Genomic DNA, 24,077 nt, shown 5'->3' on the forward strand with positions numbered 1-24,077 from the left:
CCTGGCTCCACCAGTTACAGCTAAATAACTTTTGGCAGGTTAAGTTTTCTGTGTTGTTTTCTCAACCACTGAAAAACGTATTTTCATACCAGGTATTTTCAAAGATTTATTCTGAGTGTTATGTGAAATGATAATGGAAAAACACCTAGTAGATTATGTCTGTGTCAATATATCCCATGTACATGGTGTTTATACATGGAATATATTAAATATTATGGTCCTGGCTATACATAGTAATGGATCAGTTTATCTCCTATAGACTAAAGCTGCACCTTAAGGTCAGGGGCCATATCTAAGTCATCCAGGATAAAATTAATGTAATGGATTTTCTCTTGTGATTTATCAAGTAACTCTACAGACAGTTCTAGATACTGAACAATAGGAGCATCACCTAAATAAAATGAAGCACCAACTAATCATGACAGTATGATAATACGTCAGTGGAGAAAAATATAAATGTAACCAATAACACCTCATGTATGGGGAAAGTACTAATGTAACTATTAAATAGAGCAGCAGTCTGAGCCTCAAAGCTTTCATCTAATTCATGAGCTCTTGATTACAAAGCACTGAGATAATTATGCTCAATTGCTATATAGTCATTTCCTCATTAAATACTTAATAATCTGTGTCTTTTTAAAGGATTGGGAGACCCTGCTTGCTTTTATGTTGGTGTGATTTTTATTTTAAATGGAATAATGATGGGATTGTTCTTCATGTATGGTGCTTACCTGAGGTAAGACTACTCTATTAAAAGACATTTCGGTGGGGTGATAAGAACTTTCTGACATTTGTTGATTAAATTAAAAGGATAATTAACAAGATTAGTTGACTAACAGCTAGAAACTTTTAGATTTTATTTTTTTCAAAAGCTTAGCCAAATATGCAGCCTCAAAGTAGAGCTAGTCACTAAAACAAAATCTTTAAGCTATTAAAAGCCCTCCTTTTTATCCTTGTGGGGTAATCCAAAGTTATGGATGTGGTATCCAAACTTATGCTCATTAATTTGACAACTATTAGATGCCTACTGTGACTGGGAGCACTATTCTATAGGAGCTAGGAATACAAAAACAAATAATCCCTGTCCTTTTGGAATTTATATTCTAGGAAGTAGACAAAATAAGACCACCCAATTGAAATTTGGAAAAAATATGAAAATACATTTTCCAGAAGAGTTCCAAATTGCCAAAAACATATATAAAATTGATCACCATATTAATTATCAGGAAAATATTCATTTTAACCACAGTGAGATACTATCTCACATCTACTAGATTGACAAAGGGCTTCTCTGCTGGCTCAGATGGTAAAGAATCTGCCTGCAATGCAGGAGACCTGGGTTCGATCCCTGGGGTGGGGAGATTGACAACAGGAGCTTTTATCCCCAGTTGGTAGACATATTAACTAGTACAACTATTTTGGAAAAACATTGTGCATTATCTAGTAATTTAAATATGTAGATACCTTATAATTCAGCAATTCCAGTTTGAAGTAAATATGCCTAAGAAACTCTTCTACATGTACACCAGAAAATATGAACAATAATATAACATCATTGTCTGTAGTAACTCCAAACTAGAAACAACTTAAATGTCCCTCCCCAGAGAAATGTACACACTGTAAGTTTATTAGTATAGGGAAATATTATACAACAATAAGAATGAATGAACTATAGCTACAAACATCAACATGGAAAAAATGTTACAAATACAATGTTGAATGAGTCAAAGTAGGTACAGAATTTGAAAATATCACAAAATTATATTTGTATAAAGTTTGAACACAGCTAAAAGTAAATGATAGTATGATGCGTATAGAAGCAGTTATGTTGATAATTACAGAACTCGGATAGTGGCTGTCTCAAGGGATGGCATGTGAGGTGTCAGGATGTGATCTCTGTTTTCTATTTCAGCAACATATGGTGGTTAAAAGAATATTCAGTTTATAAGTGTTTTGTAAACTATCTGAAAACCTTAATGCACTTTTCCATATGTATGCTATATAGAAAAATATATAAACTTGTCAGTATTTTGACGGAAAAGAATTACTTTTAGATTATGCTAATAGGCTTTAAGATGTTCTATTTTAAGTTTGTATTTATTATGCTTTTTTTCAAATATGGAAAATTTTACACTAGACCAAGACATTTTAAAAAGTAGTATTTTTCATTGGGAAAACTACCCATGAGCTGACAGTCTTCTTTAAATTGGTTACACAGTTCCAGGATATCAATACTTTATTAAGCTCCAGTCTTTAAGAAGGATAGGTAGATATAACACATGCTGACTATAAAAGTGTTACCAAAATTGTGAGGAGACTAGAAACTATGGCATATGAGGAACAAAAGAAATAGGTGTTTGGGGGGAAATTTTCTGTTTCTTAACCTTCGCTACTCTCCCCTGCGGGCACTAACTTGGGACACGGGTATTGTGTTTCTGTTCTTTTGGTGGCTAATGATAAAACTTTAACATGCATACTTAACTTCACCAAGTCTAAAATTGATTGATATCCTTCCTCTTCTTTTTGATCAATACATGGAATTTAGAACATTGTACTTGAAATCAGTTCCTAGCATATTATAACTATTCTAACTATAATAATTAGAAATTTAGTACTTCTAGTACCCCTCCACAGTAGTCACCACTATTTTTTTTCATGTTGTCAAGTCTTCTTTAGATTTATCTACATGTTCCTAGTTTATATAGGCAGCATTTATTCTTGCTTCTCATACCTTCTTCCTCTCAATTTCTTCTCCAAAGTGTGTCCTTTGTATTTCCCTTAGTGAAAATCTCTTCAAGGTAAATTACTTCCAACTAACTTCCCTCTGCTTGTTTTGTTGAACTCATTCTTCCCTTTTTTCAGTCATTAAACCAGTATTTGTCTTCTGAGTGTGAAGCTATGTATATAATGATGAACAGTACTTTAAAGAAAGGCAACTTTAAGAAATGGTTCTTAATCTTTGATAATTATCAGGCACCCTTGATCTGAGTTTTATATTCTACAGTGTTGCTCGTTGGGACTCAGCAAAACAATATTTGCAGCAGTTTAGATGGTTCAGTTACTGCTACATGAAACTGTTAGACTCTTCATCTCTTAGTCACTGATATCCAATTTGCCTCCACTCAGACAAAAATTTGCCTCCACTCAGAATATTCAAAGAATAGAGTATATACACTCTAAAGTGCTGGCCTGTGTTAAAAAATATTTTATGTTCACATCTAATATTATACTTAGAAAATATTATTAATACAATAAATTGTATTAATATCTACTTTATATCTATACTTTGGATCTTTATACATTCAAGAGTAAAACATCAACTACATGAGTACTTTTGAAATTTTTATTGTTATTTTATATGGTTTAGTACTGTGGCACTTTAAAATCTAAAATAATTTTGTGAAAAAGTCACTATATGTGAATTTTGATTGTATATATATATTTTTTTACAGTGGGACTCAACTTGGAGGTATAATTACAGTTTTATGCTTCTTTTTCAACCATGGAGAGGTTTGTTTTCTAGAAAATAATTTTTAGAAATAGAAAGGGCAGTATATTAAAGCAGTATTTAATTGTATCTTACTTAGGACTTTGCAATATTTTAAAGAATCTTGTAAGTTATTTTAATCATGTTGATACACATTTTTACATAGTAATTAGAATTTATGATATAAAATATCTTGCCTGGTTTTTAGCATGTATATGTGTTACATATATTTTGTGGAAAAAGGAAATATTATACTTGATGAGTTCAGGCACCTTATATACATTATCTCTACTTCTATCAGACTTTTTAGAGAGGTGGTTGATATCTTCACAGTAGAAGATATGAAATTGAAATTTGGAGAGGTTAAATTACATAGTCAAGATTCCACATTGACTCCATGGGTTTCCTCTTATCCTTCTCTCTGAGTCTAAAACCTCACTTCTATTACATCATGATCCCTTTAATAACACAAATTGCTGAATTCAGAACAGAAATTAACTTAGTAACTCACAGGATTCACCAAAACAGGATTCACCTAAAAAGAGCTCATGAAAACTTATTTAGAATATGATAGATTCATTCAACAAAACAAGTACAAAGTGTGTGCCAGGCCCTGTGTTAGATGCTGAGGTTTTGGCAGTGAAAAGTGGAAGAATCTTGACTGCTAGTTTTTGTAAACAAAATATGTAATACCTAATGGCACAGATTATATAGGGTAGAAGTCTCTCTTCATTACTGTTGGGAAAGGTAGATACTTGGTTATTTAAAAAAAATCAATTAGACAAGTGCGTGCTAAGTCTCTTCAGTCATGTCCGACTCTGTGTGACCCTATGGACTATAGTCTGCCAGGCTCCTCTGTCCATGGGATTCTCCAGGCAAGAATACTGGAGTGGGTTGCTGTGCCTTCCTCCAGGGGACCTTCTCGACTCAAGGATGGAACCTGTGTCTCACATCTCCTGCATTGACAGGCAGGTTGTTTCCCACTAGTGCCACCTGGGAAGGGAATCATAAAATTATACATAAGTATCTTAAATATATTAACTTAAATACATTGTCAGTCAACAATGTGTTATACAAAAAAATGTGTCTTGTCTTTATGCAAAGACAAGGCTTTTCTTTTGAGTATGCCAGACAACTGGCATTATGTTTTAATTTTCTTATACATATTGTATGTAATTCATCTTCCAAGGTTTACAATTTGGTTTCCTGTAGGAAGAGCAATGAATTTTAAGACTCTTGCAAGGTTATAAGAGTTTGGATTCTTTTCTAGAATTTCAGAATTCTTGATATAAAATTTTGTAATATTTCCATCCATTTATCTGGGTTTACCTGGTGGCTCAGATGGTAATGAATCTGCCTGCCGTGTAGGAGACCCCAGTTCAATCCCTGGGTTGGGAAGATTTTCTGGAGAAGAGAATGGCTACCCACTCTAGTATTCTTGCCTGCAGAGTTACATGGCCAGAGGAGCCTGACTGGCTCCAGTCCATGAGATCACAGTCCCATTTGTCTTGAAAATAGTTTTAAAGACTGTATGAAATTTATTGATAATTAATACTTACATTATAAACATCATATCGGTGATTCCCGAATACTCCTCATTGTTTTTAGAAGTTTGCAATTAACTCTTCCAAAGGTATATTTCACAAATTCAAAGACAATCTTAATTATTTATAATATATGTCTATACTCATTATACTTGTCATGTACAAACTCTTGGTGTTTGTGAATGCCCTAGGTGACATTTGTTTATTTTTTTCTGATCATGCACAAATCATGCATAAATCCCAAAGCCCTGGGGTGCCACAGTTAGCACCACAGAGCTGGAATGTGGATCTGGTTGGTTGTTCCCAGAATCCTCACTGCTCCTAACCCTATCATCTTCTTTGTCCTTTGGATGTCCTTACATTTGTCCTGATCTATCTTTCACATGTTTCTGGACTTGGTAGTTAATGGCTCTCTACCTAATTACTATGTCCTTTTAAGAGAACTCCAAAAACTGAGAAGCTATACTAGGTATTCAGAAATAAGTAAGCCTAACATGAAAATTACTAAGACCAGCCAGGGCCAACACACCCATGATTATTAAGTTAATGATGTTTATTGCAATGGAACATAGAGTAAAGTAAGCATTTTATTGATTTCAGGCTACTCGGGTGATGTGGACACCACCTCTCCGGGAAAGTTTTTCATATCCATTTCTTGTACTTCAGATGTACATCTTAACTGTGATTCTCAGGTAATTTTAATTTATAAAAAAAATCTAGATAAATTATGAGTTTCTCAAAATCACTTCAACCTATTGTTATAGTTACTAAATTAGGTTCAATTTTTAAATATTATTCAAAATTAAATTGTATCCAGTTTAAACAAGATCTAAAATCACTATGTAAAAAAAATTGCTTTCCACTTAAAATAGTTTAGGCTACAGATTTTAGATAATTACATTGTTTTAATAAACTAATATGTATGTGATGATATATATTTGGTAAAGTTTCAAGTATCACAGTAATCCATTCAGCATCCCAGTAATCCGAGTCTGTGTCCCAACCACTGATGCTGAAGAAGCTGAAGTTGACCAATTCTATGAAGACCTACAAGGCCTTCTAGAACTAACAACATAAAAGATGTCCTTTTCATCATAGAGAATTGGAATGCAAAAGTAGGAAGTCAAGAGATACCTAGGATAGCAGGCAAGTTTGGCCTTGCAGTACAAAATGAAGCAGCAGGGCAAAGCCTAACTGAATTCTGTCAAGAGAATGCACGGTGATAGCAAACACCCTTTTCCAACAACACAAGAGATGACTCTACACATGGACATCACTAAATGGTCAATACCGAAATCAGATTGATTGTATTCTTTGCAGCTGAAGATGGAGAAGTTCTATACAGTCGGCAAAAACAAGACCTGGAGCTGACTATGGCTCAGATCATCAGCTGCTTATAGGAAAATTCAGGCTTTAGCTAAAGAAAATTGGCAAAACTACTAGGCTACTAAGGTATGACCTAACTCCAATCCCTCATGATTATACAGTGGAGATGACAAATAGATTCAAGGGATTAGATCTACTGAACAGAGTGCCTGAAGGACTATGGACAGAGGTTCACAACACTGTATGGGAGGCAGTGACCAAAACCATCCCAAAGAAAAATGCAAGAAGGCAAAGTGGCAGTCTGAGGAGGCTTTACAAATAGCTGAAGGAAGAAGAGAAGCAAAAAGCAAGGGAGATAGGGAAAGTTATCCCCAACTGAATGCAGAGTTCCAGAGAATAGCAGGGAGAGACAAGAAGGCTTCTTCAGTGAACAATGCAAAGAAATAGAAGAAAATAATAGAATGGGAAAGACTGGAGATCTCTTCAAGAAAATTGAAGATATCAAAGGAACGTTTCATCCAAAGATGGGCATGATAAAGGACAGAAATGGTAAAGACCTAACAGAGTCAGAAGAGGTTAAGAAGAGGTGGTGGCAAGAATACACAAAAGAACTGTACAAAAAAGGTCTTAATGACCCAGATACCCATGATGGTGTGGTCATTCTCCTAGAGTCAGACATCCTAGACTGTTGAAGTCAAGTGGGCTTTAGGAAGCATTGCTACCAATAAGGGGTTCCGTGATAGCTCAGTTGGTAAAGAATCCACCTAAAATGCAGGAGACCCCAGTTCTGGGTCAGGAAAATCCCCTGGAGAAGGGAAAGGCTATCCACTCTAGTATTCCGGCCTAGAGAATTCCATGGACTATACAGTTGCCAAGAGTTGGACATGACTGAGTAGTCGGACACTACCAATAAAGCTAGTGGAGGTAATGGAATTCCAGCTGAACTATTTCAAATCCTAAAAGATAAGGCTGTTGAACTACTGCACTTAATATGTTAGCAAATTTGGAAAACCCAGTAGTGGCCATCAGACTGGAAAAGGTAAGTCTTCATCCCAATTCCCAAGAAGGTCTGTGCTGAAAAATGTTTGAACTACCAGACAACTGTTCTCACTTTCCGTGCTAGTAAGGTTATGCTCAAAATCCTTCAAGGTAGGCTTCAGCAGTAAATGAATTGAGAACTTCCAGATGTACAGGCTGGGTCTAGAAAAGGCAGAGGAACCAGAGATCAAATTGCCAACATTCATTGGATCTTGGAGAAAGCAAGGGAATTCCAAAAAACGTGTACTTCTGTTGCATTGACTACACTAAAACTTTTGATTGTGTGGATCTAAACAAACTATGGAAAATTCTTAAACAGACGGAAATACCAGACTGTCTTACTTGTCTCTTGAGAAACCTGTATGCATGTCAAGAAGCAACAGTTAGAACCTTACATAGAACAACTGACTGGTTCAAAATTAGTAAAGGAGTATGACAAGGATGCATATTGTCACCCTGCTTATTTAACTTACGTGCAGAGTACATCATGCAAAATGCTGGGTTGGGTGAGTTACAAGCTGGAATCAAGATTGCCAGGAGAAATACTCACAGCCTCATATAAGCAGATGATACCACTCTAATGACAGAAAGTGAAGAGGAGCTAAAGAGCCTCTTGATGATGGTGAAAGAGGAGAGCAAAAAAACTGGCTTAACACTCAGCATTAAAAAAAAAAATAAGGTCATGGCATCTGGTCCCATCACTTCATGACAGAAGGAGAAAAAGTGGAAGCAGAGGTAAATTTTCCTCTTCTTGGGCTCTGAAATCACTGCAGATGATGACTGCAGCCTTGAATTTAGAAGAAGCTTGCTTCTTAGAAGGAAAGTTATGACAAACCTAGACAGTGTATTAAAAAGCAAAGACATCACTGTGCTAACAAAGGTCCATATAGTCAAAGCTATGTTCTTTCCAATAGTCATGTACAGATATGAGAGGTGGACCATAAGGAAGGCAGAGCACCAAAGATATGATGTTTTTGAACCGTGGTACTAGAGAAGACTCCCGAGAGTCCCTTGGACAGTAAGGAGATCAAGCCAGTCAATCCTAAAGGAAATCAATCCTGAATACTCATTGGTGGGACTGATGCTGAAGTTGAAGCTCCAGTACTTTGGCCACCTCGTGAAAAGAGCAGACTCATTGGAAAAGACCCTGATGCTGGGAAAGATTGAAGGCAAAAGGAGAAGAGGGCAACAAAGGATGAAATGGATGGCAGAACTGATTCATTCAGTGGACATGAACTTGGGCAAACTCCAGGAGATAGTGAGGGTCAGGGAGGGCTGCTGTGCTGCAATCCATGGGGTCACAAAGAGTCAGACATGACTTAGCTGCTGAACAACAAGAAAGATTCAAAGGGTTTTGAGAAGCTAATACTTTTTCCTCTCAATCCTCTTGTACTCTGACTGACTGTTTTCCAATCTGTGGCTCTGATGAAGCATGAAATAAGTTTTTGATGCACAAATGAATTTGGGAAATGCTGAGTTAGATAAGGAGTATCTATGTTCATATGTTTATTAATATTTCTGAACTCCAGATATTTCTAGAGGTTTAACCGAAATTTCATCTCAACTTTTTTTCCTGGACATATGTTTTGGTTGGGATTAACTTTATAAGCATTTCAGAAAATTTGAAATTCTGAGCAACAACATCAAAAACATAAATAGTAGAATGCTATAAATAACTATCATGTAGATAGGTGTCATAGAATGTTATTGAGATCTATCACTGAATGAAATAGTGAAAACTATCCCCTCCAAACTCCCAGGAAAATGGGATAGTGATCATTATTAATGATCACTTATTAGTACCCTTCAAATTTTGCCTATATTAAGATCATTTGTGTATATCTTCTTTCTTAAAACCATAGATTTGTTAATGCAGCACACACACACACACACAAATGTCTAAATATACACTTAATTTAGTAAAATGCCACTGAAAACAGAAACCATGCTACATTTATCTCTTTAATTATGGAGCACTTAGCACACTGTCTTGTAGCCTTTTAAAGCCCTTTATGTGTTCACTTAAAGAAGATATATAAAGGGAAACTGGGGTAGTACCAGCCTCTAAAAAGGTGCAGACTACCTTACCTACATGAAAGGTTTTTTTTGGATTGAATTTGGATTTGGGAATCTAATTTTTATCCATTTATGTTTCCATTTGTTTAAATTTTTTGAAGTGACATTAGTCTGACCAGGCAAAGATTTCATGGAAGGAAACACATTGGTTAGAACACTTAGAACTGTATGCTTGAGTGCATGTGTTATACTCCACACTTTGAGTTCAGTTCAGTTTAGTCGCTGAGTTGTGTCCGACTCTGTGACTTTATGGACTACAGCTTGCCAGGCCTCCCTGTCCATCACCAGCTCCCAGAGTTTACTCAAACTCATGTCCATTGAGTCAGTGATGCTATCCAACCATCTCATCCTCTGTCGTCCCCTTCTCCTCCCACCTTCAATCTTTCCCAGCTTTCAGGGTCTTTTCAGATGAGTCAGATCTTCACATCAGGTGGCCCAAGTATTGGAGTTTCAGCTTCAGCATTAGTCCTTCCAATGAATATTCAGGACTGATTTCCTTTAAGATGGACTTTAGTCAAAAGTAACTTTTATTTTATAACCATAACTGAGTACTTAATATATTTCGTGATATATTACTAAACAGTATGATCATTAAAATTTTTACTTTTGAAAATTTATGTACCATATTATAACAATGTATCACCTTTAGAAAAATAACAGAGTTTTATAATTTACACAAAATGTTTGCATTTCTTTTTTTCATATTCTAAAAGATACTAAAGTCTTATGTGGTAAAAGGTATTGGTTACTGATATATCTCATAATTGAAAAATGGACAGTTTAAATTTCAATATGATTAGTTTAACTGTATTCCAGAATCATTCCTTTGAAGTCATTGTTGAAAATGTCCTTTAAATTTCCCTCTTAGTCATTAGCTTATAATTTCACCAGCACTTAACATTTTTCAAAACTTAAAAGTGGTGGTATATGAAAGCTACTGCTGCTCGTACCATGTAAATATCTCGAGGTATGCAAAGTCAGTTCACATTCTATTTTCTGACCTTCTCGCTGGAGTATTAAATGTCTAGTGTCATGCATCATTAAAGGAAAATAAAGTTTTAGTTGAATATAGTTGTTTTACAGTATTGTATTAGTTTTAGGTATACAGACGTGTGATTCATTATTTTTATGGATTATACTCCGTTAAAAGTTAATTGCAAAATAATGACTGTAATTATTGTGCTATATGTTTAAAATACTTACTGATAAACTAGATACAATATCTTATTTAAAGCTCTAATTTTGATTGTTTTATTATAAGAATTTTTATAATTTGAATATTTTGTTCTTTTTAATGTGCTTTTAAAAGTTAACTGTATTTTGTTATCCTACATCAAAGGTAAGGGGATCATTAGATTTTAACATTTTGCAACCAGTCTTTCAGTTCAATGATAGGCTACTTTTATATATAGTAAAACTTATTGGTGTCAATTTTCTTCATTAAGGACCACGAACAATAGTAGAAGGCACTTTATTGCTCTCTGCCTTTCCAATGTTGCTTTTATGCTTCCCTGGCAATTTGCTCAGTTTATACTTTTTACACAGGTAAGATGATTTTAAACTAATTTAAGTCGAATACAAGATGTGCTTGGTTGTTTCCATATAAAAAATTTTTCTGTTGAGTATAGTTGATTTATAATGCTGTGCTGTCTGCCATACAGCAGAGTGACTCAGTTATGCACATACATACATTCTTTTTTAAATGTTCTTTTTCATTTTGGAGAAATTTTAAATGTGGTTATATTTGTGTCCTAATAGATTTTCAAAATATTGAATGATTATAAAGTTGACATACGTGTTTGATTTTTAAAAAATTACATAATCCTACCTTCTGTTAATGTGTTGGTTAGGCAGATATTAAAGGTCAACCTGTAAAAGAGAACTTTTGCTCTTATTTTAATCCATAATATTTCCTATTGATATTTGAGGTGATCTCTGTAAATCTACCTGTAGATTCTCCTTTTGCCTGACTAATCATTTTAGGTGCCAAGCTGCATAACATGATAAGGGCCACTTTAACTCTTCATGCTAGGGGATTTCTGCTTCTAATCCAGCTAAATGTTGGTTGTTTTGTCTGAAGAGCAGAATCTTACTGGACACCACTTCTCAGAGCTTTAATCTTGATATTATGGAGTAAACTGAGACCATATCCTGTTACCCCAAACAACTAAGTAATTAATGGCAAGAAACCGAGCTGGGGAAGCAGAAAGTGAAAGTGTTCATCACTCAGTTCAGTTTAGTTCAGTTGCTCAGTCGTGTCCGACTCTTTGTGACCCCATGGACCGCAGCACACCAGGCCTCCCTGTCCATCACCAACTCCTGGAGTTTACCTAAACTCATGTCCATTGAGTTGGTGATGCCATCCAGCCATCTCATCCTCTGTCGTCCCCTTCTCCTGTCCCCAATCTTTCCCAGCATCAGTCTTTTCAAATGAGTCAGCTCTTCACATCAGGTGGTCAGTTGCCGACTATTTCCAGCCCCATGGACTATAGCCCACCAGGGTCCTCTGTCTATGGAATTCTCCAGCCAAGCCTACTGGAGTGGGTTGCTATACTGGGGTATCTTCCTGACCCAGGGATCAAACCTGGTTCTTCTGCACTGCGGTCAGATTCTTTACCATCTGAGCCACCAGGAAAGCAGAGTAAAAGGTCAATTTTGATGAAATTTCCTATTATGAATTTTTGTTAGAACTCCTTTCCACTTAACTAACACTGACAATGTGTAATAGTATTCTTTATTGGCAGTGAGAAATTCTGCCAAGAATCTTTTGTATGTGGAATTATCTATAAAAAATGAAGCTACAATCTCAACCTAGTTTATGCCACATGTCTAAAGCATATTTAGAATATTCACTCTGCCTTACTTCCTTATATTTGATCTATAACTATTAATAACACAGAATGTCTGTGGTTTTCATTATTTGCATATGCCAACATAGTAGAATAGATTTCCAATGTACATCATTGCCTTGCAAGCAAATGTATTAATTTAGTGGTGCTGATAAAACTATTTAGTTCCTTGGGTAATTTTGATATTGCCTTAATGATTTTTTATCCATTCAAAAGATATACTAGACTTTTAGTTCTTTTAATTTTTATTGAGATATAATTAACATTTTATAAAGTTAAAGTGTACAGTATATTGATTTGATATGTTATTACACTACAATATGATTATCACCTGATTAGTATCATAGTGTTAGTTAACACCTCTATCAAGTCACATAATATTATTTCATTTTTTGGTGAGAACATTTAAGACCTAGTCTCTTAGCAACTGTGAATTATATAGTATAGTATTGACTGTAATAACTATGTGATACATTAGATCTCCAGCACTTATTCATCTTCTCAGTCTCGCTCAGTTGTGTCCGACTCTTTGCAATTCATCTTCTAGTTGCAAATTTATACCCTTTGTCCAACATCTCCCTCATTCCCCTACCCCCAAGCCCCCAACCAATATTCTGCTCTCTGTTTTGACTCTGAGGTTCTATGGCCTTGCTTGAGCTTGCTCCATGAGGCACTTGATAATGTGTTGAAAAGAGGTTTGCTGAAACATTTGTGCCCTTGCCTTTTATTCCACACCACCAGCAAGTAAGTTTCTTTAGGGTGAAGATAGCATTGGCTCTGGTACCCATTGAATAGATTTGAATTTATAGACTCATTTCCAGAAAATGGTACTTTAAGCTCTAAGCAGTTACGTTATAAGCAAAATTCAGGGAAACTATATTCAGGTAATTTGGTTATTACTTGAATGTCATCAACCGTCTTCAACTGGTACCTCTTGAAATAAAATTCTCTTTGGAATTCTTAAATGAATTATCCATCATTGTATTACTTCTACAACAAATCCATAATCTGGTCACTGCTGAATGTTAAATTGCATGGGACTTTTCAAAGACCCAAACAAAAGAATTCCTGGGCCCAGTCATAATTGTTATTGTGCGTGCAGCCATCTAAAATACAAGAAATGTTAATACTGTAATTCACAGTTGAGCTCTGCAATTTTTAATGAAATAAAATACAACCAGAATAAAATGTCATATGGTTAGAATCATATATCATGTCACTTTTTTAGACTGTCTTCTTTCACTTAGCCATATGTATTTTAGGTTCCTCCATGTCTTTTCATGAAGTGATAGCTTTTTTCTTTTTACTGATGAATAATATTTTGTTGTCTGAATGTACCACAGTTTGTTTATCCATTCATCTCTTGAAAAAATCATGACTAGTCACCAAATAACATGATTTGAAATGCTATAAAAATTCATGTGAAGGGTTTGAGTGGGCAAAAGATTTCAGCTCAGTTGGGTAAGTGCTCAGGATTATGATTGATGGAGTGTATCGTAAGACTGATCTTTTAAGAAATTGCCAGTTGTGTCAAGTTTTTGAATTTCAGCCACTCTAATAGGTGTGTAGCAGTGTCTTGTTTTTCTGATTTACAGTTCCCTAATGTAGTATTGCCTTTCAATCTTTATATGTGCTTATTTGCCCTCTGCGTATCTTCTTTGGTGAGGTATTTGTTCTGATATTTTGCCCATTTTTAAATTGAGTTATTTGTTTTCTTATTTCTGAGTTTTGAAAGTTCTTAGTATTTACATGCTTTATTTATTTACAGACCTTTATTAGATATGAGTTATGTAATGATTTTCTTATAATACCTGGCTTGTCTTTTAGTTTTTTTATAGTGTCCTTTGTGGAGCTGGAATTTTTAATTTTAAGAAAGCTCAGTTTGTCAGTTTTTTCCCCATGTGTCATGCTTATGCTTATCTATCTAAAAACTCATCCTTAAATAAGATCACCTTGATTTTCTCCTACATTATCTTTTAGAAGTTTTTTAGTCTGGGTTCTACATTTAAATCTAAAATAAATTTGAGTTAGTTTTTTGAAAGATGTATAGGTCTAGATTTTTTTTTTTTAATACATGCATGTCCAAGTCTTCCAGCATGTTTAACTGAAAAGACTGTCATTTCTTCATTGAATTACCTTTGCTCTGTTGTCAAAGCTCAGTTGCCTGTGATTGTGTGGATCTGTTTTGGGACCCTCTGTTTTATTCCTTTGGTCAGTTTGTTTATTTTTTCTCCAGTACCATGATGTCTTGATTACAGAAACTTAAGTCTTAAAGTCAGTTTCAGACTGTATTTAAGGATTTACTCTTTGCCTTTGGTTATAAGCAGTTTTTACTACAACATGCCTAAGTGTGGTTGGGTTTTATTTGTTATAATTTATCCTTTGCTGGGGGCTAGTAAGGAAATGGCAACCCACTCCAGTATTCTTGCCTGGAGAATCCCAGGGACAGAGGAGCCTGGTGGGCTACTGTCTGTGGGGTCACACAGAGTTGGACGCGACTGAAGTAACTTAGCAGCAGCAGCAGTAATACTTTATGCATCAGGGCTTGATTTTTTTTCTGTAGAGTTTGGGAACTTCTCGGGTAAAATGTCTTTTAAGTATAAATCCCTCAACCTTTTCTGAGATGTAAAGTATGATCTTTACACCGTATGTTTTACGTCTCTTACATTCTTTCATATGTTGTTCATCCCTTTGTCACTTTATGCTTTCTTCTGATCTCTCTTTCGATTTATCACTTTTTTGTTTGCTTGTGTTTCACCTGCTTTTAAATCCATCTTTGACTTCTTACTATTGATTATTGTAATACTAGTTGTATATCTTTATTTTATTTTTTATGGCTTTGAGTACCTTCCTGGAATTTTCAATCTTATGTATTATTTCTGTGCACATGTGAAACATAAAGTCTGTGTCTGATGATGCCAGACATGTTTTTGAGTGATTTGTGAGCTAAGAGTAGTCTTAATATTTTTATAATGTTGTTTTAAAAATATAGAAGAATATACAGTTGAGTCTGTATGTGGCCTATAAATCATAATACATTTACTATCTGGCTTTTTCCATTAAAAGTTTGCTGACCCCTGAACTAGATTTAGATTCTTTTTAGATCTGTTTCTGTTGTCTTAGTGATAATGCCATATTTCCTCCTATATCTGATTAGTTTTGATATGGTATTAGACATTGTACATGAACAATTGTAGAGTTAATTTGAGACTAAGATGATATTCACTTCTTCCAGAGAAAATTAAATTTTCATCCAGCAGGCAAATACAGGGACTGACAATCTTTAATCATACTCCTGCAATCAGAGAATGAGATAATTCAAAGATGGGCTTCAGTATTTTGGAGGGATGCTTTGATTTCTGGTTGCCTCTCATATAAGGGCTTTCCCAGGTAGCTCAGTGGTAAAGAATCTACCTGCCAATACAGAGACACAGGAGACATGGGTTCAATCCCTGTGTCGGGAAGATCCCCTGGAAGAGGAAATGGCAACCTGCTCCAGTATCCTTGCCTGGAGACTATCTGGACAGAGGAACCTGGTGGAGCGCAGGCCATGCCGTTGCAAAAAGTCAGACACGACTGAGCGACTGAGCACTCACGCTTATAGTATAACTCTTTGAAGTCCCAAACCAAATCTTGGGGACTTAGCAGAGATCTCACTCTTGGGAGTACCTGGCTGCTGAGTATATAGAAACCTCTCAACTGCCTCTCAGCTGGCGGGCATCTGCTGCTGATGGAACTGGCAGATGCCTCTGGAAGAAAAGTGATCCAAAATGTCATGCTCATCTGTGTAGATTTCTATCTTTTCTCTGGTCTTAGCTTCCTAATTCTTTTTCACCTTATTAGTAGTCTGTGGCTTTCATACAGGTTGTTGTTGCTAAGTCGTGTCTGTCTCTTTTGCAACCCAATGGACTGTAGCTCGCCATGGCTCCTCTGTCCATGTGATTTCCCAGGCAAGAATCCTGGAGTGGGTTGCCATTTTCTTCTCCAGGTTATCTTCCCAAGCCAGGAATTGAACCCACGTCTCCTCCTTGGCAAGCGGATTCTTTACCACTGAGTCACTTGGAAGCCCTTTCAAACAGGTAGTTTTAGTATTTTTTCGAGCTGTTCTAGTTACTAGTGAGGAGGTTGGTTCACATTATTCTGACTTCAATTATTAGAAATATGACTGTCCTCTTACAATTACATTGCAAATGAATAGGGAAATGCTTTTCTATATTTTTTTGCTTCTGCTTTTTTATGTTTTTATTTCAGATAGCCTCATTATTTCCTATGTATGTTGTGGGGTACATTGAGCCAAACAAGTTTCAGAAGATAATTCATGCGAACATGGTAATGTTTTAAATACTTATAAGTCATATATTAAAATAAGATTTCAGAGTTTATAAAATAGAACTGACTGTTTTATATACCTCCTCTCAGGTAGTATTTAATACATATGATGTTGATAATATTAGAAGGATAACTGAATGACATATTATAGCAACTTTACTTTCAGCTGGACTGCAGATGTTTTGTACCCAATGAAACTTTAAAATTTTTTTGTTTTATTATTATTGTCGCTACTTTTGAAACTGCCTTTTCTCTCTGAGACCTGAGATTTTTTAATACTTTGCATGACTATGATACTGTATAAATGTTTTTCCATTATTGTTTTTATATTAGTTTCCAAACACATCTCCTTTAAGAAAATAAGAAGTGAAAATTAAATAATGTAAAATAAAACTTCCTTATTGAGAGAAGTCCTCAAGTAGTTTAACGAAACTCAGATTAGAAAACTAATACTTATAACTAAGTCTTTCTTTTTATAGCATTCCATTATTAAATTGGTAGAAATAATAGCTTTTTCTTTGTGCCAAGTTGCAAATGAGAAAAAAATTAAATTCTGTCATATAGTATTTATGGTGTTGAAGATACTTAGAGCCTGTCAGTGTTTTGAAATTCTTGGCCAAGATCTATTTATTAATATTCTATGCAAATAAATTTTATATTAGAAATGACTATATCATTGTAGACAAAGTATGCATTATAATATTTATCTAATAACTATAAAATGTATTTATTTTCTCCAATTTTCAGATTTCAGTTTTCCTTTGTTTTGTATTCATGTTTGGAAATCCAATGTATTTATCTTCTTATTATTCTTCATCTCTGTTAATAACATTGGTGAGTGTTTGTTAAGCTCATAAAGATTTTTTTTTAACCTTCAAATAGCAATTTTAACCATTTAATATAGGTTAGGAAGAATAAATGGGTTTCCCAAGTGGCACTAGTGATAAAGAATCTGCCTGCCAATGCAGGAGAAGCAAAAAATGTGGGTTCAGTCCCTGGGTCGGGAAGATCCCCTGGAGTAGGAAATGGCAACCCACTCCAGTATTCTTGCCTGGAAATTCTATGGACAGAGGAGCCTAATGGGCTATACCATGAAGTCACCAAGAGTCAGACAAGACTGAGCACAACAGCAATTAACAAGAACAAATAGGGCCCTTTCTGGATTATTACTCACTTGCAAAGTTTTTCCAAGATACTGCTTTTCTGTATCTCATCCTTAAAAAATAATATAAGGAAGATTTACCTTTTTAAGCCAATACCCCCAGTAAATATTTTTTAAATAATAAAGTAATGACTTACTTTTTAAAATATGCCATAATTTATGATAAAAATTATTTATTTCCTTCTAAGTCACTTCAGTAGGCTAAATACTTATTGCAGTGACACTGCCATTGCCCAAAGCATTTTTGGAATTCCTCTGAATTGCCTTCACAGACTGTGGCACATTCTTTTGAATATCCTCAATGGTGGCAAATCTTCATCTTTCAAGGGTGGATTTGATTTTTGGAAACGACCAGTCTTGTGACTAAGGTGGGTGATTGGACTGGGTAATACAGATCTTGATCAAAATATGGTGTGACAAAAAAGTAATAAGACCGATTTTCTTGCACCCATAAGGAAATAATCTCTGAATTACAAAGTTTATAAAGAGGAGTTCCAAACTGTTTTGAGCAATGGCAACATAATGAGAGTAAGTGTATAGTCTCCTCATGCAACTTACTTTCATGGACTAACTCTCATTTGCAGTTATATTTGGAATGGTGGTTCAGTAAATCAGTTTTATTACCATAGTCACACTTTTGATGTTCATATGCCAGAACCTGGAATGTTCTCCTTCACTGGAATGTTCCTGGGATATTCCCTTTCCACAATGATCAGAAAATGATAACTTAATACAGAAATACCAAAATATAGCACTTTTCCATGTATGGTGCATTGATTGAATCTTTTCGAGATTTAGGGTCCCCCCCCCGCTTTTCAAAGTTGAAGTATCGTTTTACAGTGTTGTGCCAATTTTTGCTGTAGAGCAAAGTGACTCAGTTACACACACACACACACACACACACACACACACATTATATATATATATATATATATATATTCTTGAAATTTAGGTTTTTAACTTTTTTATCTCCCCATACTTTTTTTTTTTGCCTCACAGTGAGTAAGCTCTCTTCTTTCTATCTCCAAAAGACACAGGTTCTTTTCAGCATTTTGTCAAACCTTTTCAGCATTACAGAGTACAGAACTTGTTATATTCTGCTCATCTGCCTCTTTTTATGAAAACCTTTATTTTGAAATATAGCAGATATATAAAACTTTATAAAACCAATTTTTATATACTGACTAGTACTGATAAGTGTTAATAATACTGTTATTAAGGACTGTTATACATCCTTAAAATACCATCACATCAAAACCAGAACTTGTTTAATCATTAGAGAAGCCCTCCATGTGACCTAGAGGGGCTCTAAAACAGTAGTGCCTCTCTCGGCTATAGTCAAGATCACTTGATCACTCCAAGCTTTTCCTTATAATTTTATCAAGTTTCTGTTTTTAATCTACAGGTTTCTAATATGTCTCCATGTTTTCTTTCTGGAATATTTATTTGTTGAAAACCCTGGGTCACTGAACATGTGAAGGGTTCTGTGATCTAGATTTAACTCTCTGAGTCCTTATGAGGCAGCTTTACATCTTCTTTTGTCTTCTGTATTAATACTTGAGTCTAAAGCTTAGACATGTTCAAGTTTAATACCTTTGGCAAGTCTATAGTATTGTTCTTTAAGCAGAAAGCACTTGTTACTGGTACCTCTTCTTTTATGATCACAGCCTCCAGTGCTTAATACCAGATTCATTAATTCAATAAGGATTGCAAAATGCTGATCTTCTAATACCCCAGTTACAGTTTATGTATGAAAAGTACATGTCTAAATCAGTGGAGTTGGGAAAAGGTAGAAAAATATTTGAAGAAATTATGACCAAAAATTTTCCAAATTGATCTCAGAGATGAAGGATTTCAATGAATCTCAAGTACAAAAATCATAAAGTTCAGTTCAGTCGCTCAGTCATGTCCAACTCTTTGCAAACCCATGAATCACAGCATGCCAGGCCTCCCTGTCCATCACCAACTCCCGGAGTTCACCCAAACTCATGTCCATTGAGTCGGTGATGCCATCCAGCCATCTCATCCTCTGTCGTCCCCTTCTCCTCCTGCCCCCAATCCCTCCCAGCATGAGTCTTTTCCAATGAGTCAACTCTTCGCATGAGGTGGCCAAAGTTTTGGAGTTTCAGCTTCAGCATCAGTCCTTCCAATAAACACCCAGGACTGATCTCCTTTAGGATGGACTGGTTGGTTCTCCTTGCAGTCCAAGGGACTCTCAAGAGTCTTCTCCAACACCACAGTTCAAAAGCATCAATTCTGCGCTCAGCTTTCTTTATAGTCCAACTCTCACATCCATACATGACCACTGGAAAAACCATAGCCTTGACTAGATGGACCTTTAAGGTATATTATCAGTTTGTTCAAGGTCAGTGATAAAATCTTGAGAGCAGCAAGAGAAGTAAGACAAATATAGAAGAACAAAGAATAAGGATGTCAGAAGATTTTTCATAAGAAAAAAATACAAACGATAACAGTCAAGCAACATCTTTAAAATACTTAAATGCTATCTATGACTCTATATTCCACAGACATGTCTTTCAAGAATGAAGGCAGAATAAAGAATTTATGACCAGCAGTTTTACACTAAAAGAAATGTTAAAGAAGGTCCTTCATGAAAAGAATATATTATAATATTAGATATCAGTCTGGCTCTATGAAAAGCACTGGAAGTGGTAGCTAAAGATTTTCCCACCATTTGTGACAACATGAGTAGACCTTGACATAATACTATGTGAAATAAGTCAGACAGAAAGACAGATAGTGTCTTTCCATTTGTGTCTTCTTTAATTATTTTCAGAAGTGTTTGCAGTGTATAAACCTTTCACCTCTTTGGTTATGTTTATCCTTACTATCTTATACATTTTTAGGCTATTGTGAATAGCATTATTTTCTTAATTTCCTTTTTAGATAGTTCATTGTTAATGTATAGAAATGCAACATAGTTTCTTTGTTGAGTTTGTACCCTGATGCTTTGCAGAACTTATTAATTCTAACACTGTGTGTGTGTATGTGTAGAATCTTTAGTGTCTTCTACATTTAAGTTGATGCCATCTGTGAACAGAGATAATTTTACATTTTCCTTGTTCCTGATCTTAGAGGAAACCTTTTAGTTTTTTACTATTGAGTATGATGTTAGCAATGGGATTTTCCAATATGATCTTAATTCTGTTGAGATAATTTCCCTTTAGTTTGTTGAGAGTTTTTATTATGAATGGGTGTCAGATTTTATCAAATGTTTTTCTGCATTGATTGAAATGATTATGTGATTTTTATCCCTTGTTATGTTAAACCATCCTAGCATTGCAAAGATAATTATCACTTGACCATCGTGTGTGATCCTTTAATGTGATGTTAAATTTGGTTTGATAATATTTTGATAAGAACTTTTGCATCTGTGTTCATCTGGGATATTGATCTATTTATAGTTTAGTTTTCTTGTAGTGTCCTTGTCTAACTTTGGTATCTGAAACACACTGGCCTTATGAAATATGTTTGGAATTATTCCTTTCTCTTCAATTTTTTGGAAGAGTTTGAGAAGGATTGATGTTAGTCTTCTTGAAATATTTGGTAGAATTCACCCGTAGGGTCAACTGGTCCCGCTTTTCTTTTTTGAGAGATTTGTGAATATGATTCAGTATCCTTACTAGTTATAGGTGTGATCAGAGTTTTTGTTTCTTCATGATTCTGTCTTGGTAGATTATGTGCTTCGAGGAATGGATCCATTTTTTATAATATAATACATTGACATTTAATTGTTCATAGTAGTCTCTTACCTATTTGCTTGTGTTTAGTTGTTAAAGATGGGAAAGTAAATTTGTTTCCTGTTGTACCAACTTTGACCACAAGCAAAAGTTCCCTCTTGCTTGATTTTAATTAATTTTGTGGTGAAAAGTACCATGTTTCTAGGAATAAGAAATATACATCTTATACTCAGAAAATACCACTCTCTCTCATCCCTCCCACCTCATTCTCTGCAATTTTCTTTTTACCTTGATCCTGCCTATTTCTTTTTTTAAAAAGTATTTATTTATTTGGCTGTGTTGAGTCCTAGGATCTTCATTGCATCATGTGGGATCTTTCATCGTGGCGTGCGGACTCTCCGTTTGTGGCGAGGGAACCAGTTGCTTTGAGGCACGTGTGATCTTAGTTCCCCAACCAGGGATTGAACCTGCATCCCCTGCATTGCAGTGTGGATTCTTAACCACAGGGGCTTCACCAGGGAAGTCCCCTCCCTATTTCTTATAAGTGAGATAGCTCATTGGTTTTCTAGTTTACCCATTTAGTTTTTTTTTTTTTTGAACTAATAAATATTACATATATATTTTATCACAACCCTTCTTACTTACATGAAAGGTAGCATACTACAGTGTTTTGCATTTTTGATTTATCAACCTATCCTGGGTATCACTTAGTAACCTTTCCTGGATAGAGATCTTCAACCTTCCTTATAATTTCATAGTAAGTATTCCCTTCTGCATATTCTATAGATAATTTAACCACTGTCCTGTGTCTGGGCACTTGGTTTATTCTTGTATTTTGCATTTACAAGCAATTTTGCATTGTATAATATGGAACATTTATATTTTTCTATTGTTGGAAGTTCAGGAAATCTGGCTCATCTTGGGCCAATTAGATGATACAAAATTCTCCTCCAGATCTAAATAATACACAGGCCTAAGATTTGTTTCTCATTGGAGCCTTTATTTTTCAATACAAACTTGAGAATAAACAAATACCTTACCAATTTGCAGAGATAGTAGTAGAAGTATTCCTAGTCCCTGTCCATCTTTGTCAGTTTAGACTGCTATAATAAAAATACCAGACTGGGTAGCTTTTGCAGAAATCTATTTCTTACAATTCTAAATGCTGGAATGTGTAAGATCAAGATGTCACCTGATTTAATTCTTGATAAGAGCTTTCTTTTTGATTTATAGACAGATATCTGCTTTGTCCTCCCATAATGGATAAAGGGATTTTCTTTGTTATGTGTCTTCTTAGAAAGGCATTAAGCCCATCTATGAAGTTCCCACTTTCATAATGTTATATAATTACCTTACAAAGTTTCCACATCTAAATATGTTGCATTTGAGGTTATCATTTCAACATATGGATTTGTACAGGGACATAAATATTTAGTTGATAGCACCAAGGATCCCAGGGATTTTGAGGATCCCAACTGTATGCACGAATCTTAATTAACCTTACATAGCCTCAAGTCACTTCTGTTGCCCTCCCTTTTAATATAAGCTCACATTTGTAACCCTGTAACTCTGTTCTACAGACCTCCTTAAAAACTGTCATAGGTTCTCTCCTAATTAATGGTTTAGTTTTTAAAAATCACCTCCTTTTCTTGGCACCTGATAAGTACCTTTTCTTTCATATAAATTCAGTTAGACATATTTTTTAACATTTTAAAATTTGTGGGAGTTTGGAGAGGAAGAATTTTCCTTTTGCTGGGTAACTTATATGTATACTTGCATGGAATGTACCTTCCCCACACCATCTGCCTCCTCAGAGGAGTTTTCCTACATAAAACATCCCAAGTAACTCAGTGAGGAATTAACTTGATTCTAGAGTCAACATTTTGGCACAGAAAGCATTTGGCTCTCACACCCCCCCAAAATTTTCCATTTCCAAATTCAGGAAAATCCAAAATGAAGGAAAATGTCTGGTGATAACCAAGGTAGAAGGGGTTGGCTGCATGATTTTTGAAATGTATCATTCATATAAGATATAAATGTTAATTTTATTTAATTATTTTATTTTATATCATATGCATTTTAGGTGATAATTCTAAAGAGAAATAAAATTCAAAGATTTGGAGTATCTGAACTCCATTTTTGGGTAAGATTCAACATTTTTAACCACAATTTCTTCAAATCCTTCTTTATTTCTACAAACTGAATACAAGTAATATACTTTAAGAATTGAATGATTTATAGTTAATAAATATTATAGCTACTTTCATATGGTGGGAAATAATCCTTAGCAACATCTACAAGTCATTTTCAAGAAGTTAGTTCATTTATTTCAGCACTATTCTCAGGCCTTTCTTCTTTACTTTTCATTTTGCTATACCCCTACTACCTTGCTTTTAATTTTTTTTTCCATTTGCTTTGAGTTTGTTTTTTTTTCTCTAGACTTAGTAACCTTTTCTTCAACATAACTCAATCTGTAGTTCTGTCCCTGCTGTCCCTTTTTGTTTTTTCTGCATTTATTCATCATCAATCTTCATCTTCCATCTTTAGATTCTTATTATCTTTGTC

At 34.9% G+C, this 24,077-nt stretch overlaps 1 protein-coding gene across 1 annotated transcript in view; it reads left to right on the forward strand.

Annotated features, from left to right (window-relative positions):
- DPY19L2 (dpy-19 like 2) overlaps positions 1-24,077 on the forward strand; it is an 84,047-nt gene that overhangs the window by 18,937 nt on the left and 41,033 nt on the right. Inside the window, exons 6-12 of the mRNA XM_043463223.1 lie at positions 643-736; positions 3,453-3,510; positions 5,632-5,723; positions 10,917-11,016; positions 16,572-16,649; positions 17,397-17,483; positions 23,596-23,655. Of these exons, the coding sequence (XP_043319158.1) occupies positions 643-736; positions 3,453-3,510; positions 5,632-5,723; positions 10,917-11,016; positions 16,572-16,649; positions 17,397-17,483; positions 23,596-23,655 (569 nt within the window). The remainder of the gene's footprint in view (positions 1-642; positions 737-3,452; positions 3,511-5,631; positions 5,724-10,916; positions 11,017-16,571; positions 16,650-17,396; positions 17,484-23,595; positions 23,656-24,077) is intronic.

This window comes from Cervus canadensis, chromosome 3 (assembly GCF_019320065.1).
Source record: "Cervus canadensis isolate Bull #8, Minnesota chromosome 3, ASM1932006v1, whole genome shotgun sequence".
Taxonomy (NCBI): domain Eukaryota; kingdom Metazoa; phylum Chordata; class Mammalia; order Artiodactyla; family Cervidae; genus Cervus; species Cervus canadensis.